The 19,655-nt window shown below is 32.4% G+C and overlaps 1 protein-coding gene across 1 annotated transcript; it reads right to left on the reverse strand.

Annotated features, from left to right (window-relative positions):
• LOC129885908 (shaggy-related protein kinase kappa) lies at positions 1 to 10,342 on the reverse strand. Its single transcript, XM_055960382.1, has 13 exons — positions 10,028 to 10,342; positions 8,223 to 8,465; positions 7,223 to 7,315; positions 7,087 to 7,146; positions 6,670 to 6,942; positions 5,561 to 5,635; positions 4,592 to 4,648; positions 4,365 to 4,505; positions 4,226 to 4,276; positions 3,309 to 3,404; positions 1,861 to 1,944; positions 1,669 to 1,771; positions 1 to 376 (listed from the first exon to the last, which is right to left on the reverse strand). Exons 2-13 carry the CDS (start codon positions 8,367 to 8,369, stop codon positions 288 to 290), a joined length of 1,269 nt encoding a protein of 422 aa, XP_055816357.1. The 5' UTR covers positions 8,370 to 8,465; positions 10,028 to 10,342; the 3' UTR covers positions 1 to 287.
• Between the last annotated feature and the right edge of the window lie 9,313 nt (positions 10,343 to 19,655).

Raw genomic sequence — 19,655 nt, forward strand, 5'->3', positions numbered from 1 at the left:
TTAAAGAAAAACTGATATAATTATATAAAAAACCTCAGCTTTTCTTCATCCAAACCTAAATCTCACAGTATTTTTCAAAGTATACAAAACGTGCTTTGACATATATGCACAGTATTTGTAACAGCTATTGGGAAAAATTACAAGATGCTCTCTCACATACTTGCAACGGCAAGTCTAACAGCGTTGTGAACTTGATCTACAACCACATTTAGCAAGCACTCACGGATGATGTGCAAACACTTTTATCACATTGTACTTTGGGACAGTGGCAGAACACGAAATAGTCACTAGGGTCGTAAAGCCATGAATAAATTCTGCCTTCGAGCATGTTCTGGAACGAGGCGCTGGAGAGTTTCAGTAGGAATTCCAGTGAGCTCTACAAAGGTGCATACCACAATAATGAGGATACATGCATCAAAAGAGCTGGAGAAAGTTTAGGGCTAACAAATTGAGAAATTGAATATTCAGACATTTGTAAGATATTGCCACAAGTGGCAAATGTTGAATGATATATGGCTTAATCACTAATAGCAAATATGAAATTTGAATATGAACACTTATTCAGTTGAAGAAATAACCCGGTACCATTTTGGAGAACGGAGGTATATGAGTAGGAAGTAGGGACTTCCATTTTTCATCTGTTTCTTCACACGTCTCGATAAAACTCTAAATCTACTTGTCTTGTGGTGGAATCAATCATAGACACTTAGTGGTTACATGATCGAGCAAAGATTAAAGATAACACGACTATGACATATAAATAAGTACATTTCATATCAGAAGAAAATTTGAAAAAGAATACCAATAGTTAATTTTTGTCTATTATTATGAAAATGCTGTATGTGAAATATCAATAGCAAAACATATGAATGGTGTCATATCACAATACTAATAACTAATACCATCACATATTATGAGGAGTTTGTCTAAATATTGTGAGGTTGTGGGATTATCCGCTTGGTCCTTCACTAGGTTCCATTACAGTCATCTATCTACAAACAAATCATCTAGTGTTTCTTCTCCTATTCTAGTTTTTCCTTTGTTTTGAGATTTTCTTTGTCTAAACAACTTAAAAACCCTTTCTCTGAGACTATGATTATTAACTCAGAACCTCCTTTTCTTCTTTTAGTTTATTTTTTCTGAAATGTATTATAGTTTAAAGATATTCCACAGGGTAACTCCATCAAGAGTGGGACATTTTATTTGCAGGAGTTAGGATTAGCTTATCAGTGATAGAAATTAAGCTATTTTTATCATTTTTATTTTTGAACGGTTGTACATGTATGGTAGCTAACTGCATTCCTTAGAAGTGTAGGTGCAACATAAGTAGGCAAAGTGATCCCAGGATCAACCTACATGGTGAATACTTAGATCAAAAGCAGTTAAGAACTAAGAACCATGCTGGAGCAGAAACAGCTCAACCAACCAGCATAAAATCTGCCCAAGTGATATCGATCATAATTAGAGAACATCATCATAATCAATCAACTACACCTCAATATAAATTAGTTGAAGTCATCTTTTTTTCGTACTCTTCTGTGGTTGCAGTTGAAATCAGGATTATTTAGTTCCAAAGCCTCAGTCTGAAATCAGTCGTATCTAATCTAATAAGTCACCCACATAAGTTAATTACAATGTGGCAAAATAGCCATTTTTGGTGTACGTTACCTTGGGGTTTGAAGTTGTAAAGTGGTGGAAGAGGGCGACCATTGGGAAGACGAGCATTAGGATCCCTTAATTCATCAAAGAATGGATGAATACAAGCCTCTAACTGCACGATCAATGCAGAAATCAATAGGCAGCTACATCCAAACCTCATGACAATGTGATTGAATTAATTCAAAATGAACGAAGACTTACAGCAGTGCATCTCAAATAGGGTGAATACTGGAAAAAACGACAAATCAGGTCAACTGCTTCTGGAGGCAATCGCTTCTGGAAAACCTGAAAGATGCAGCATGACGTACAGTTAGACTTGCATAGAGGAAATTACTTACGAAAGGAAAAGTGGCGACTGAGAAATATGAACTCTCTGTACATGATGGAAAACAATCAGTGAAAAAGAAGCACAATTCATCAAGATCTATGGAATAAAGGACAATAAATGAGAATGTTCCCATGGACAGATTATATTGGCAATATTTCACTGGACTAGTTGATAGCATAAGTTTCTAGGTGCATCACATTAAATGCTAGTTAAACTCTAAACACTAGTACTACAGCTGGCAATGACACGGTGTTATACTTTTTTTAACTAATATGATATGGTATACATTCTGAAAGCATCTCAAACAGCCTCGAATAGAAGTATTTCTCTGTGTAAGACAGGACGAAATCAAGGCTCATCGTAAAACTCTTCTAAAAATATTTCCAGTTTGATATTCTTCTGTGTTTATCCCCACTTAGATCTCTACTCACATTTTGTTCTGAATAATTTGGATCTTAGAATGCCGTACTGTCAGACACTTGTGAACCAGTGGGAAGAATGTTCACGTCTTTCATGGTATTTGACAGACTATAGTTTCCAAGTATCATATTAGGGAGGAGCACCAACATACCACCACTCTCTAAGATATTCTGGACCAAGCGCAATATGTTTTCTATCTTTTGGCAACAAGTTCTAATTTTCTGCTCTCATTCTTAATTCCTCCAGAGATCCATCTTTCCAAACCGTGGAAGGGTGAGTAAAAAAGTTACCCACCAGTCTTACTTTTTTCTCCAAAACAGCAGTTCCCACTTGCTTTTAGAAATTTCTAGATGTCATTTACCATCGTTGCCAGGAAGAGAGAGAGGCTCTCTTCGAAGAATTTTATACCACTGACTCTTCCCTAGAGATCGTCAAGCCAGATCCAATACAGCAATAAAATGAGGCAAATACAACCTTAAGAAAAATCAAGTTATCAGATTTATTTACACATGACTTACATCCATATTTTGTTAATCTATGTTGACCCCCTTTTTGGGCGCAAGTACTTTATCCACCTTGGGACGTTTAAGTTCTTAAGCAGAAAGAAGCAACTTCCAAAACTGTCCTTGATCAACTTTAATTAATTAACATCAGTACTTCTAATGTCATTTTTCATGACTGATGTCATGAAAAAATGAAACAAATGAAGTAGTCCGTATTTCTGGTTACCTACATCCAACTTTCTGTAGAAGGAAGAATAAAACAAAAGCTATGATCATAACCCATTTTTTCATTAAAAAGTAAAAGTGATGGAATGACGATGAGCACATAAGCATGATGCAGTGAACACTAATAATAAACCTTTATATGTTAAATCTCAGCTTTAGTTTACACAAAATACCTTGTGCCATGGGTGTGGCTTTATTTGTGGAAATTTGAACTCGGTATAGTTTGGATTCATGCATTTTATCTCCTCTCTAGTAGGTGTCCCCAATACCTGCATAACATTTGGAATGGAAAAGGGAATTCGACTTATTATTGGAGCAGATGGTCCATAGCAAATACTGCCAATCCTACAGCACTAAATATATAGATAAATCCTGCCTACATAAGTGGGCCGACAAATAACAATCCATCTTTTTCTGTCAACATGAACAGCTACATTATAAACAAAAGCCATCCTCAAAAAAATAGTCCAAGGGTATGTATAAAGAGGACTTTAACCCCCACCCAACTCCAACCCTCTTCCAGGGGAAGCATAAAACAACATTTTAAAGAGTGTTTGACAGCACCAGAGACATGAGTTAATGTGTTCATCAACAAGAACCCCTAAATCTAGTTGGGCATTTCAAAAGTTAAAAAGTGGATGAGTGAACTTCATTGACTCAAGGAGAGATATTTAGTATAGAACGAAATATAGCTTACTTTTTAATTGGTACAAATAGAACAAAAGATATCCAATAGAGGACAAAAGCGAACAAGTGCCAGTTGCACAAATTTCAACGAATGTAGGATACAATATCTTTGCTTCCTCTAATTTTTTGCCCATTGAACTAAGAAAACTGGATATTTTTCGTATACACATTAGGTATTAATATCACATAGATAATTTTTGTCTACGATCATACTGTGTGAACTCTTAAGCCATAATGTGTAAACATGCTCTCTTATTTTTTTTACTATTCGATGTTCCCAAAGGTGACATGTTCTCTTATTTACTGAGGCAACAAAGGTCCAACTAAATTGTAAAGGTAAGAAAATCAGCAAAGTATCTTTTGAGAAGATAATATCAAAAGTAGAAAAGTTTCTGAAATTCACCTTTATAATCTCTACTAATTGATCAACCCCACTCTCTCCAGGAAACAATGGCTGTTGAACAAAATTTGTTAGAAATATTAGAACAAAGAAAACAACATATGATTAGGAATAGCACAAAAACAATAAGACATGAACGTACCTGTCCAAGAAGTAACTCGGCCATTACACAACCTGTAGACCAAATATCAATAGCTGTTGTGTATTCGGTGGCACCAAATATGAGTTCAGGGGCACGATAATATCTCGAACAGATATATGACACATTGGGTTCACCTTTCACCTAGCCAGTAGTCAAAGATTAAGTCGGAGAACTGTAGCAAGTGTGTAATTCTTAAATTCAAAGTGGTCTTTGCAGAGAGAAATTACCAAAACTTTTGCACTTCCAAAATCACAAAGCTTCAGCTGATGTGTGTGTGGATTTACCTAAGTATTAAAAACTAATTCAGCTAAGAGAGAAAAAGAAATCACAGTGATTATCAGAAGACACCATCAATAGCAGTAAGATAACACTACGCAAAAGTAAGCTGACTTCATCATGCATTCTACAATAAGATTATGCTATTGCAGCTCTCTTTCTAAAAGGTGTAAATGTATAGCCTCTTAGACAGTTCAACTTAAAAAGATTTGTATTCTTGATCTGCTAGATACTAAGTTACTTGGTTAGAATAGAGTCTACTCAGTGGCTTGTCTATCAAATAATAGTAAGTTAAAGAACTTTTCAAAGCCCTTTACCACTTCACTCGTAATGATCTTAGAGTTTTTCCAAAATTGGAGTATTTTACCGGGAATAATATATCATTATACACACATCATAAGACCCTAAATATACAATTTGCAATCATTTATGTAAAACGGTCGGGTGTTTCTCTGTTGAAACCCTTACGTCCTTTTTGCTATAGAGTTTTAACTTTTCATTAAATAGGACATTCTGTGAGTTTTTATTTTATTATATTACTTTCTGTGAGAATTTTTTGATGAAGAACGGGGCTTTCTATGAGATAAAGTGTGGAATTTTGTTCACTCAGTTTCACCTTATGACATCTAAAGATACAATACAGAATCATATCAAAGTCTATTATGTAAGCAAAAAAGTACAGTTGATCCAACTAGATTATTAAAGTCACAAAATCACACGTGCAAATAATGCATTTCAGCTAATCATACTCATTCAGAAAAGGAAAGAAAAACACACCTAATTATCTAATCATTATTAGAGGACCTTTGATCCAGAAAATAATTACCCAAAGAATGAGGTCCAGAACAAGAAAAAGTAAAAATTAACAAAGTGTGTAGTTAAAATAGTAAAAATCCCCTATCATAAAAGAAACACCTAACCAGTAGATTCTGAGGCTTGATATCACGGTGACAGATGCCAATACAGTTATGAATATAAGCCAGCGCCCTGCATATCTGAGACAAACAAAGGAAAATGGTATAGTATGTGAGACATAACATGGCCTCAAATCAACAACTAGTCCAGCATTAAAAGTTTGAATTTTCTGCAAGCAGTTAATGGTAAATTTTCTAATAAAACAATTCAAAATATTTTAAGGCCCTTCTCTTGGTTTCAAGAATACATACTCTTCATCCACGAAAACTAGTAAAGCTAGGTTGACAATCAAAAGAACAGAAGGAAAGCAATAGTCTAATGTCGACCTGTGGGCTACAAACATTGACTTATTTTCAATAGACAGTGTGCCAATGAATCTGATGGACTTTTGGTCCATGTTACAGGCAACATTAATCATATGTACAAATAATAATTCATACAAGCCAAGATGGCTATAAAACAACTTACAGACAAAAACACTAGAAGTTCTCTACTCTTTCTTTAACAGGTTCTCTCATTGATCTCTAACATTTTACCCTCTTTGTTTTCCTTATTCTGTTAGTTTTTTCTCTTTTTTTGGGGGGGAAGGGGACCAGGAAGTTGTTCAACTTAGACAGCGACAGAATATTTTGTTCTCCCAACAACTGTACATCTTGAAAGTTAATTATAACGAGTAACAACTAGACAATTGACTGGTGAAAAAGTTTAACACTTAGAGCAACTTGATAAACCATCACAAGGAGGAAAGGTCCAAAAATCGAGAAAAATTACAAGTTCGTGATATGCAGCAAATGTATAAACATGTTCCCAACTTAAGTATTTGCACCATGTGACAGTAAAATGGTGGATCCCCCACCATGTATCTCCACACACACACACACACAAACCAAAAAAAAGCTAAATAAAGTAAAGGAAGAAGACTAAGCTGTCAGCAGGTACTGCACAGTAAACAAGGCATATAAAACTCAAAACTAGCAAAAGTAATATAGCACAAGAAGCACCAGGTCTATGTCCACAATGAGAGATGTAACAACTTTTGTTCAGAGACACAAAGGCTACATGATCAAGCTAGTGTCTAATTAATAGTTTAGAACCACCAGAAAATGCAGCATGCCTGATAGGTATAGAGTTTGACGTATATCAATGGCATCCTCTGGTTCATTCTGCTGTATTGTCTTGCAATACGATTGACAGATTCTGGAACAAATTCAAGGACAAGGTTGAGGTATACTTCCTCCTTGTCTGTTGTTGAGAAGAAAGAGTGCTTAAGAGCAACAATATTAGGATGATCCAACATTTGCATAATCTGCAGTTCTCTGTTCTTGTAGCGCTTATCTTGAAGAACCTTCTTAATTGCCACAATCTCTCCAGTCTCTCTACATTTCGCCTGTGACAATAGCAAATTTATATCATAATAATATAGAACACTGTAAAGAAAAACAGGAGTAGATAATCCAGAAAGAATACACACACACGCATATATACACACTTTTTGATATAAAGATAACCCAGAAAATATAGCAGTTCTTACTTGGAAAACCACACCAAAAGAACCAGTTCCAACGACATGTTCTGCTATGTAACTTACATTCTGTGAATCCAAATAAAAATAGTCATTTTTCATCCCAACCAAATGATAAGTAATACTTCTCATAACTAAATAGAACCTGCTTAGGTTGACCATTTCGACCACCAATACTTGTTCTAATAACATGCCCTGTTTCTGCACCCACACCATCAATTATATCTGGTTCACTGTCCTGCATGATTATTACACAAAGATAGAAAGAATGATGTTTCCAGATAAATGATCATTGAAGCTATAATGCTCCAATAAGCTGAGTGGGAGAAGTATTCTTGAGAGACAAAATCATAATATATACTAGAGCAACAAAAAAAAATTGTTAAATCTAACAATGAAGGGAAGAAAGCAAGTCTCAGAGAGAGACAGCTGCAAAGAGAGAGAATGCAGCGCTTAGGGGGAAGGGAGAGTGACAGAAGAGAAACACAGGATTGTCAGAAAAATTTAGTTACAGAATGAATAGGTCTTACATTGATAATGAAAGAGAATTCCTTAGGAATATTGACTTAAGGCCCGTAATTATAATTATCATTAAGATTTGTGTACTTATAGTTACCATATTTATAACTAATCATGCTTCTTGGGGCGTTGAACAGAAAAATACTTGACTTCTCCATGTGCAAGACCTTTATAATATAATGTATATTTGTTGATAGGTTCATTGGGTGGGAGGCATCTGGATTAGCAAGGATATTTCAACATTAAAATCAATTTTTAAACATTCAAATGAACTTGATGACAAGTCATTTGAATGAATACAATATAAAGGTTGATATGAACTAACTTAGGTAAGATATTCAAATCCTGTCTATATCCAAAGAAGTGTAGCCTGAAGAGTATTTAAGCCTGTGACTTTTAAGTACATATGACCAATGTGTCTATCCAAGGACCATAAAGTGGATACTGAAGCAGCAGCAATGTCAGGCACACTATTCCGGAGAAAAACAAATGTCAACAAACTCCAGTGAAAACATAGTATGTTCAACTTAACAGAGAACCTAGTTATTGCTGTGACTAAGACCACTAGTGATAAGGTTAACCATGGAACACTGACTACTTGGTACAGTGAAAATTTAGAAGCTCACCCCGTCATCATCATGGTCCGCCCTGTCTCTCAACCTCATCTCAAACATCTCTCTTCCCAGCCAGTCAACTGAACTAGATGAACTCTTGAATCCATTAGCACTTCTAGAACTGCCTGCTCCTCCGTGGCCAAGGCCAGTGGACGCCATAAATGAACCTTGCAGAAGTCACTGACACTAATCTCTGCGCCTGTCCGCATAATTCCTTCTGGCACAGCCCTCCATCCCATAGATGTTCCTGTCTACCTAATTTGATGACAAGGTTCTTAACTCAATATAGTTGAAGAGAAATTCTGACAAAAACTACGCAAAATGAAGATAGTCGGTATGAGCTAAACAAAAGTGCTGCAAATAGGAAGCAAAACACAGTAATAAAAATATTGATTCATTGAGCATCAACCAAGTTGAGAAGACCAGGCAAAGGATAATGTCCAAACCACATTTAGCGCATTGCATTTATATTCCAGTTTTTATTTGGGGGTGGGGGTTCAGAATGAACCATCAATCAGGATGCTGAATGAAAGAGACAGAGAAATTACTTCATTATGTTAGTCTTGAATATAGAGTTCTTATGGTTGTTATGGCCGTATGCCAGGTTCTATGAGTTCCAACATCAAGAAACATATTGGTTTCTTCAGCCACTCCTCAATGGCACTAATAAGCACACAAGACACACCAGTATAGGGATGCCTATTTTAGTAGGCACGATAGAATACTCAAACAAGTATTCAGCTAGATGGATTACTCCCGCACTAGATAGTTATCCGGCGCAAGGTTGCCGGCATGCCCCAATGAGAAGGTACTCTCAATTCGAATATCTAGTGGCACCACATCTTTAGACAAAGGACATTTTTAGCTATAGCCCAGTCAACTGTTGGAGGCAAAGACAAAGAAAAAATGGAAAAGTACACTGCATCTCCAGTAAGCCATCCTACAAAGGTTTAACAAAGCCAACACATACATTTCACAGCTAGGGACTTGGGCAAAGATTCAAGAGGTTAATACCTAAGAGAAATGTGAAAATACAGTACATATATTCCTGATGAATAACAAATTTCTGTTTTGCTTAGAAATTAGATTGAGAAGACTATGCAAATATTGAATTCAAACAACAGCAGAAACACCAATACTTTTCATTGAATTATAAAAGAAACCATATATCAATCAATCACTACGCCTCAACGCCAAACTAACTCATGTTAGATATATAAATCCTCTCATTATCTGTTCCATTTAATTCAAGTCCAAGTAATTTATGAAATAAAATGACATACTTCGCCTAAAGTAAAATAAACAGATCTATACACAATATGAATAGTCCTTTTTAGGTGAAATGAGAGTGAAGAAAGTATAAGCAGAAGTGACCGCAATTACCCAATTCTGTTTAGCGAAAACAGCTCTCTCGTATCGTTCTTAAGCCTTCCTAATCAAAGTAGGACCTCTCTGACGATTTTTCCACAGCTCATCATGACAAAATGAGCTGCTCAAAATATGAATTCTCTTTTATTTGATATTGCTTAAGAATATGAACATAGATTTCAAACTTCCATCTTCACGACTAGTTTCTCTCCAACAAATTGCAGTATCTTAGTTTTAACACTAAATCAACTCCTTCATACACACACTGATGATAAAACGTGAAATTACACAATATTTTCAACGCATAATCCGACAAATTACAAGTAAGTAACGGGAAAAAAATTAAGAATAAATCCGCAAATCCGTGTCCAAGCAGTTACGAAAGATCATCTAAGAATGAAAATCATATATTGCAAGCTCAACATGTATATAACAAAACTAAAACTAACCTCGATGAATACGAAGCAGTAACGGTGCATTTCTTCTTCAATGATTCCAGCAAAGTGAAATTTTCAATCAATTTACACCACAAAATGCATATTAAAATTGTAGAAATTGAAAAGAAAAAATCAGTTGAAGATTCAGATCAAACGCAGACGAATTACTTTCTCACTATTTGAAAAGGAAAGTCTTGGAAGTTCGTGTTTTGGTTCTTCTAAAATGCGAGAAGTGTGAAGAGAGAGAGAGAGCGCTTTGAGGTTTTCGATAATTTTAGAGAGAGTGACAGTCTTCTCTGACAAGTGAAATGAGTAAAGGATGACTTTTTCTTCATACCATATCTCTCATAGGAAAGATATTATGCTGCTTTCACACCCACTAATGGTGGTTCCAATCACCCAATCAATTTATTCCTCTTTTTTCTTACCTTTTATTAAGCTCGCATTTAGCATAAATTTAGTTGAAATTTTGAAAAAAAAAATAAGTTATTCAAATTGTATTGAAAAATAGTTTTCGAAAGTTGAAGTTGGTTTTGCACATATATATTCACATCACATAAAATTTCATTGAGAAAATTTTAACATCTCACATAACATGTATAAAATCATAAAATTAAAATTCGGATAAATAAATTAAAATAAAAAAATATTACATTTAGTCAATTAACTATTTTTTATTGAAATATTTTTTCTAACACATGAGCATTAAGGTCAATGGACGGCAAGAATCAAACTCACATGCAAAAATTTATATTAATACCATTAGAATATTGGTCTTGGTAAAAATAATATAAGATGAATGAACTATATTTGATTTTTAATTCTTCTTTTAATAATGCATATTATATATTGAGTTTAAGATGAAAAAATTATAATTATTGCTTCTCCAATTCTTTCCTTTGGTTATTTCTTTGTAGATTGGGCAAAAGCGAAATACACTTTTAAAAACTTAAAGGGACTGTGAAAAAATATTTTTTTTATATTTGAGATATTTGGCAACAAAAAAAAAGTGATTTTCAAACATTTGCATGATGGTTGAATTTTGGAAGTAAATTTCTACATATTTAAAATTGGGAAAAGAACACTTGTACCCAAAAGAAAAATTATTTACAAGTGGTTATCCCTTTATTTTTATACCTTCGTGTTTTTAATTATTAATTTGTATTTACTTTTTAATATCATCGTAGTATATATATATATTTTGATGGTATCATAGTGGAAGACGCAGTGCTTCAACACTACTCATTAAAAGCTTGTTCAATTACTGTTTGATACCATTAAAGTATATAGACATCATCGAGTATATATATACTCCGATAATATCAAGGATGAAAAACCAGTGGTTCAGTGAATAGAACAAGAGGGCAATTGGGTAAATAGTTTGAGTCGTGGATCCAATGAGGATAAATAGTTTGAATTAAATTCAATTCGAATAAATATTTTGCTTAATAAATCCAATTCGTGTAATTTTTCTTTAAAATTACAGGGGAATAAGTAATATATTCATTTTACTGTTGTGAGTTTAAACTTAATGAAGACTCCATAATTGAAATCATTATATGTAATCTCATTCTTTTGTAGGATTGAACATTATCGTATCTTGAAGAGAGAGGTCCAATAATGCTTCTAAAGCCATTTTCTTTCCCTTTCACCTCCCCCCTCCAATTAAAAAAATCTCATTCCATTAAAACGATGCAATAGTTGTATTAAAATTAAATGATTTTATTTTATGACCAGAGTTAGAGTGATCTTGTGAAACTTTTGTTAATTATCATAGTCAAAAGTATTTGCAATGGAAAGTAGAATTAAAAGATAATTTGGTGTAATAAGCATCTCACATTCATGCAGGGTTTGAAGAAGAATCACATTTTTAAAAGGTATGATATAGATAATTTACCTCGATACATGCATTAATATCTGATTTCACAATTCAAACTCATGACTTTAATTAAATATCATAATCAAGGTTAGAATTGAGAATTAATATAACATAGATAGATATACATAAATGCTAATAGAAGCAACCAAGGAAAACCGAACAATCATATAACTCCAAAGAAGTGATCCAAATTTTCTTCTTTTTTAAAAAAAAATTGTTCCGACTATTTGAAAAGAGGCCATGTATAATTTCTTTTTTATTATTTTATGAAATATGATTCATACAATCTAAAGAAAAAGGGCATTTCTATTTTTACCTTTCAATATATTTTTCACTCGTTAAACACAAGTTTCATGTTTTCTCTTTTATGTTTACCAAAAATGGAGGCCTTGACTATTATTATTCGCTTTTCAATAAGCTTATTATTTTTTTTGGGCTAAAATTACAAAAGTATTTGTTTGTCTGATCATTAATTGCATAAAATTATAATTGTGAATGAAATTTCGATATGATGCACACTAAGACATAAGTGTAAGAAAAGTTATAATCTTTATATTAAAATTAAATTTCACTAATATCGAAAATTTATGAGTGTTGTGAATTTCATCTCTAAATTCAGATTGGGGCAATGGTATTTTCAATTTAGCGCTTAATACCAAATTCCGAGGTTTTTACGCTATATATCATTTGCTAAAATTCAGCGTGTATATTGCATTGATAATACACTTTTTTTTATTTCTCATCCGGTGTTTGGAGTCCAAATTTGAGCTCCGATTAAATTTAGATTATGCATTGCAAGGCCCATTAGAGAGTGACGCTCCCAATATGATCCATACCCAGAACTCAAACTCAAGATTTTTGATTTAGAATGAAACAATCTCATTACTGCATTTACCAAAGCATTGCCAACTTCAACCTTTGAGAAATTGAGATATAAAATTGGAATGCGGCGTCTTCGAGATATTAAATGATGTCTTCATCAGGGGGAGTATAATACGCGCTGCACTCTTTTTTCCTTAGTCTAGGTTTTGTCCCACTGGGTTTTCCTAACAAGGTTTTTAATGAGGCAGCACTCAAGGCGTATTACCAGATATGTATACTATTTTTCTTTCACTAAGATTTTTCCACTGTTTTTTTTAGTAAGATTTTAATGAGGCACATTTCACGTGGACATTCTAGGGGGAGTGTTAAACAACGCGTTGATAATATACTTAATATAGGTTGAATATATACCAATAACGATTATTAGGGTAAAGCTAGTAAAATTATTAAAAATGTTAAAATCCCAAAGTCTAAATTACAATTATTATTATTATTTTTATAATTTAGAGGCAAACAGATAAGGCTTTGAACCAAGTGGTTAAAAGTTTTAGAATAATACTGATGCAGACATTTTTATTCTTTGTTGGTCACTCAAATGAAAATGTTGTTAATTATTTAAACCAAGGCATGTCACGTGACCCCACCCCTTAAGCGTCGGATTAGGACATGACCTCTCACGTGATAAAGACACGTGTCATCATTTTGGTCGCATAGTTTGCATTACCGACAATCTATGGGGCTAATCATAGCAATAAAGGATAAGTATAACTTGTGAAAAGTGAAAACCAATGTTAGAAGAAGCAAATTCATCAAGGTTTGAGGTGTATTAGGAGGTAATACTCTACCAGTAGTAGTGGATTTGTTTGACCCTTAATTGAAGGTTTTGGATATAAAGAAAATTTTATTGGGATTATCATCTTTCGAATAAATTCTACAGTGCATAATTTAAATTTAATTAAAATTCTAATGTGAACTTTAAACACTAAAAAGAAAAGCGGTAATACTCTATAAAGATTTTTATACTCCCATGGATCACTTTAATTGTCGTTTTTACAAAAAATAAAAATAAAAAAATCCAAAATACTCCATTTATTTTATTTTACTTTGCTCCTATATCAAAAATAAATATTTTGTTTTATTTTATTTTTAAAATATTTATATAAAATTTAACAAATATTATATCAGGTGGGCGTGTTTAGTTAAAAGGGTTAAGTAATATGAACGGAAGGAGTTCTCCCTCCTTCCATTTTTATTTGTCTACTACACTAAAAATATATGTCTAATTTAAAAAAAATTAAGAGATAATTTAATTAATAATTTAGCCTTAACATGTAGTTATTTTTTGTACTCGTATATTCATTCTATGCTAGTGTGTGCTAAAATGTCACTAATGTAAATATTCTCCTAAGGTGTGTTTGGTAAATTTTCTAAGAAAATAAGCAAATTTCTTAATTTTTTTTGTGTTTAGTAGATAAGCAAAAATATCATTTTAAAATATTTGTATATAATTTAAATAAATATCATGGTCAAGGCTAGCAGCGGAATCGAGATTTACTGGTATCGATACCGGTCCGGGGCCGGTTCTGTCCCAGTTCCGATAAGCTTCGGTAAGGGTAGGGCTAGGGGGGTCCGATAGGTGGAACGGGATGGATGGGTTGGATTTTACCGGTTCGTCTCGGTTCGGTAAGTGCCAGTACCGATCCAATCCGGTCTGGTCCAAAACTTTTCGCCTGAAAATTAAAAAAAAATTGCTCGTTGTATAGCCATTGGGAGGGCCCACCCCAACGGCTACATCACCAAATAAGCCCCCCCTAAACACACCCCCTATCCCCCATTTTTTATAATACCCTAAAGTTTATAAAAAATATAATTAGGTCCTGTTTTTTAACTACAAAAAACCCTCACCCTTTTACAATTTTTTCACACTACTTTCTACTCTCTCAACTCTCAACTCTTTCAAGTTTCAATAGTTCTAAAATACTTTATTAAGTGTTCTTAAATTATATTAGTTGGAAAATTTTTGTGGATTATTTTGGAGTATCATCAATCATCAAGTTCATCAATTTTCGGCTTTTACGTTTGTTTTTGCGCAGACGCTCGGTACATTCGTTCCAACTTACAATTTTCATCTATTTAGTCTTTATTAGTTTACTTATTTATTTGTTTGTGTTTAATTTACGTTATATATTTAATTGACATATTTGTAAAATTTTAATAGTTCTCTTATTTAGTTTTCACTAGTTTACTTATTTATCTGTTTGTGTTTAATTTTTGTATTATATTTAATTTGCATATTTGTAAAATTTTAATATGGATTTCGGAGATAAAAATATTTTAAGAAAAGGTAAAAAAATAATTTTGGGTAGTGTTGCTAATATTTTAACCAGAAAAATTAAATTTGGTGGTAGTTCTTCTAAATCTAAAACTAGAAAACTACCATTACGTATTGACACGAATGATTATACGCATGTAAATGATACTTGCTTTGATATTGATAGTAATACTCAATTAGACCATGAATATTTAGATAGAAAATATGGTGATTTTGATGAATGATGATGATGATAATGTAGATAATGATGATGTTGATATTTTTGATGATGATGAAACTGAGCCACCTACGGCTACTAGTCCTTTTCGTGCTCCCGCTCTCGCTCCCTCTCTCACTCTCCCTGTACATCCTAGTAGAACTAAGTCTAAGCCTGAACGTAAAAAAAAATCTGTTGTTTGACAATTTTTGACTCAAAGTGAAGATAAAACAAAAGCAATTTGTAATAAATGTAAGCATGTCGTAAACTATAAAACTGCTAGAGAGGCTGGTGGTACAAAGCATTTACGAAATCATTTGATGGGTTGTTGTAAAAGAGAATTTTTGGAAGCTAACGCAATAGCGGATGCAATAAAAAATGGTACGCCCTCCGTGGTGCATTTGTGGGAGTAGAGGGCTCTAACATGGTATAATCGACATTAAACATTTCTAATGTTTCTAGCCTTAGTACACATCGTTCATATAGTAGAAGAATTGGTTAAAATGATTGTTGTTACTGAATTGTCTTTTAGTTTTGGTGAAAGTCTTGATTTTATTCATTATATTAGATTAGTGTATAATTCTTCGTTTAATGTTTTTTTCAAGAAACACTATTAAAAAAGTCATTTTTGATTATCAAGGCCAACGTTTTCATTATCTTTGTTGTTTATTTTATTGTAATACTTGTAGAATAGCTATAACTTCTGTTATTAGCCGTAGTATAAATGATAATGATTATTTTATAATTATCGGTCATTGGATCAATGAAAATTTAAATTTACAAAAACATATTTTGGGTTACAAAAGTTGTGAAGTTTCAAAAATCAGTGCTTATATTGCTCAAACTATTTTAGGAGTTACAATTTTTTTTGGAATAACTAATAAAATAATGAGTGTCACTTTAGACAATACTTCTAACAATACATTTGCTGGTGATATTTTAAAAGATGTATTTAGCCCTATTTATGATGATGGTTTTCATATTAGATGTGCTGCACATATATATAATTTAATTGTTAGAGATGGTATAACAATGTATAATAATAGTTGCATTATATGTGAAACTGCATGTCATTTTATTTTTAAATGTCAACTAAAATCTAGACGTAAAGAATTTGAAAATAGGTGCCATGAATTTAATCTCCCTTATAGAAAAATTCCAAAAACTGTTGCTACTAGGTGAAATTCTTTATCTGAAATACTTAAGGTAGCTTATGAATATAGAAAACCTTTGCAAATGGTTTGGGATGTTCATAGCGCAGATATGGATTATAGACTTTCAGAAACAGACTGGATGACGTAAAAGAACTTGTGGAGTTTTTTTTTAAAAAAATTCTTAGCTACAAAATAAAATTCTGGACCTTATTACCCTACTATTTTTTCTGTTTTATCAAATATTTGTGCAATTTTGACTAAATTTTATGATTATCGAAATAAAAAAAATTAAAGATTCTATTGTTAAGATGATTGAAAAATTTTAAAAATATTTTTTTCCTATTTTTCAAATTTATTTAACGGCTTGTTTATTAAATTCAATGTACAAAGAAATTGGTGCATCACTAATGGTTGAAATTTTTTATTTAAATTTAGGTATTAAAGATGACGAAGAACCTAGTTTATCTACGGTTAAATATAGTATTAAAAATGAAGCTAGAAAATTATACGACTTATACAATACTACTATTTTAAATGAAGTAGTACGGTAAGAAGAACCCCAAACATCTAAGTGTAAATATTCTCAAGATAATATTGATGATATGTTAGAAAGTTATCTAGGACTTACTTCTAATGAAAAAAATGATTTTGATAAATTTCTTAATAAGGGAAAGAAAAGTATTGAGGATGTAGAAGGCAAACCCGACCTTTTGAACTGGTGGAGGACTCGCGGCAAGGCATTTTCAAAACTTCAACGGGTTGTTCGAGATTTGGTTGCTATTTAGGCATCTTCAGTAGCTTCGGAGGGAGCTTTTAGTATGAATAGATTTCAAATAAGAGAACATAGGTATTCGTTAGCATTTGACAGCTTAGAGATATTAGTATTATTTAGGAATTGAATTAATGTAGAGCGTAGGAATTTTAGGCGTCTGCCACTACCTGCCCAATTTGAATATGATGTTAACAATATTTTGGTAGATTCAAGTGAAGACGGAATGAATGCATTGGAGGAACAAGCTATACAACCACTTCCAAAACAAGTAACTATAGAAATGTTAGGAGAATCAAGATGAGACTATTTTGGAGAGTACAAATATTAGATAATTCGAGGCCTAATTAAAACAGAACCCTTCCTAGAAGGTGGCTGTTTCGATTAGGTACTCTTCTAATATTTGTAAATTGTAATATAAATTGTACTAATTACTTTTTTATAAATAAAATGATAGGCTATTCGCCTTATTTTTTTTTTATTATTGTCTTCAATTTAATTCAAGTATTTTTCATGTATTTTAATTTTCAAATATTTCAAACTTTAAAACTTTGAAAATTTTAAATTTTACAAGTTTAAATTTCTAGTTTCAAATTTGAAATTTAAACTTTGAAAATTTTAAATGAATTTTAAACTTTGAAAATTTAAAATTTTTAAAGTTTAAAATTTTAAATTTAAAATTTTTAAAGTTTAAAATTTTAAATTTAAACTTTAAAAATGTATTTTGAAAGAAATATTAAATTAATAATGTATTTTAGAATTTTTTTATTCATTATTTAATTTAATTTAACTAATTAAAAAAAAATTAGAATACCGGAACGAAAATTATATAAATTACCAGTCCGATTCTGAACGAAACCACCATTTTCATGGCTGGTTCAGGTTCGGTTCTGGTTGATACCGGTTCGGTTGTCTTGATTCTGATACCGCTACCACCCTTAATCATGGCAGGTGTGATGGGGAGGTAACGGTGTGTGGTGATGGGATGAGGACTATGGGGGATTGACGTGAAGATGAGGTATGTTGAAAGATAGAAATGACACAATTAATATAATATTTTATTAGTAGAATTTATTTTTTTTATCTTAAATTTTTATTCATAAAATTATTTATTTATTTTTAAAGAAATTTATTTTGTTAAAGAAATTATTTTTCAAAATGCAACTGCACCCTAATCAATGATTCAAAGGGGGAAACAAAACATAAAAAAGTAAATATGGACCATCCCACATTGTTGACTTTTTTTTTTTTTGAGAAACTTTATACTGTCCTTTCTCTACTTTCATTCAAAAAAAGTAAAGCCACCACATACCTAGGGTACTAGCACAGTAAACAAGTTTAATTACTTCTCGAGGTTTCATTATTAGTTTATTAGAGTAGTATATAATAAGTATAAAAAAAACATTTGATTAGAAAGTGCGATAGAAAATGATATTAAGAAGCACGAGTTTGACAATTTCTTCTTGAAGGATCAGTAGTACAATTTTAATTTGGATTTTTTCATACAATAATTTAGTGGTTCCCAAATCATCTCAACCTACATGTGCTTCAACATTTTAGTCTAACTTTTAGAAAAGGATTACTTTTCTTTCATTTCTCTGTCATATAAATAGTACTTTTGAATACATGCATAATGCGTATAGAAAAAAGTTGGGTTTGTTTCCTTTTATGTGCACAATTTTCTTCAACCCCCCCAAAAAAAGAGCAAACCATAACATAGACTGGTCCCTTTTAAATGGAGGACCACCTAGGAGGGACTAGATAACATGTCAATTGACCTATAACTTCCTTCCATTTTTTTTTGTATAATCATTGGTATTAGGTGTTATTGGCCCTATTAATTTGAATTCGTAGCAAGTAAGATCCATTAAAAGGAAAGCATTGTCTACCATGAACTTTTTTATTTCTTAAATTCGAACCCGAAACCTCTAATTAATATGAATGGAGAATTGTTCATCCCATCACACTCTTTGGTGGGTTCAATTAATTGACCTATACCTATTCCCATGGAAGGATTTATAATTAGGCGTTGATGCCCAATTTATGTGAAAGAAAGAAAAGCAGTGGTCCAAGCTATGGTGCATGCGGCCAAAGAAGAAGCTTTTCAACAATCATCAAAAGCAAAGAAAGAAAAAAAGTGAAGGCAAAAGCATACCAAATCCTATGGTCTACACTAGAGGGTGGTGATTCTAAATCCTTCACCTTTTCATCTTTTTTTCAAGTTCTGAGCACACAATAAAAGATCATTCAACTATATATTTTCTCTCCAATCAATTGTATCCAATTCAGGGAAAGAGGAAAACTTCAGAATTATTCTAGTTATTATGGAGATATATAACCATAGTAGTTAATCGATAGAACAACACGACTTAGTGTGGAGCCCCTGTTGGTATTAATGTTACTGGAGTACTATAAGTTAATATATGGCATTAACTGTTTTTACAGATATAAACTAGTATTCTACTTCTCCCTTTCTACGACTTAATCC

The sequence above is a fragment of the Solanum dulcamara genome, chromosome 4 (assembly GCF_947179165.1).
Source record: "Solanum dulcamara chromosome 4, daSolDulc1.2, whole genome shotgun sequence".
Lineage (NCBI taxonomy): Eukaryota > Viridiplantae > Streptophyta > Magnoliopsida > Solanales > Solanaceae > Solanum > Solanum dulcamara.

Excerpts from the sequence above, each read along its gene's own strand:
- LOC129885908 (XM_055960382.1), bottom strand. The coding sequence starts at position 8,369 with ATGGCGTCCACTGGCCTTGGCCACGGAGGAGCAGGCAGTTCTAGAAGT. Across the intron at positions 4,506-4,591 it reads TTGGAAGTGCAAAAGTTTTG|GTGAAAGGTGAACCCAATGT; the intron begins GTAATTTCTCTC and ends ACTACTGGCTAG. Across the intron at positions 4,277-4,364 it reads CCGAGTTACTTCTTGGACAG|CCATTGTTTCCTGGAGAGAG; the intron begins GTACGTTCATGT and ends TTTGTTCAACAG.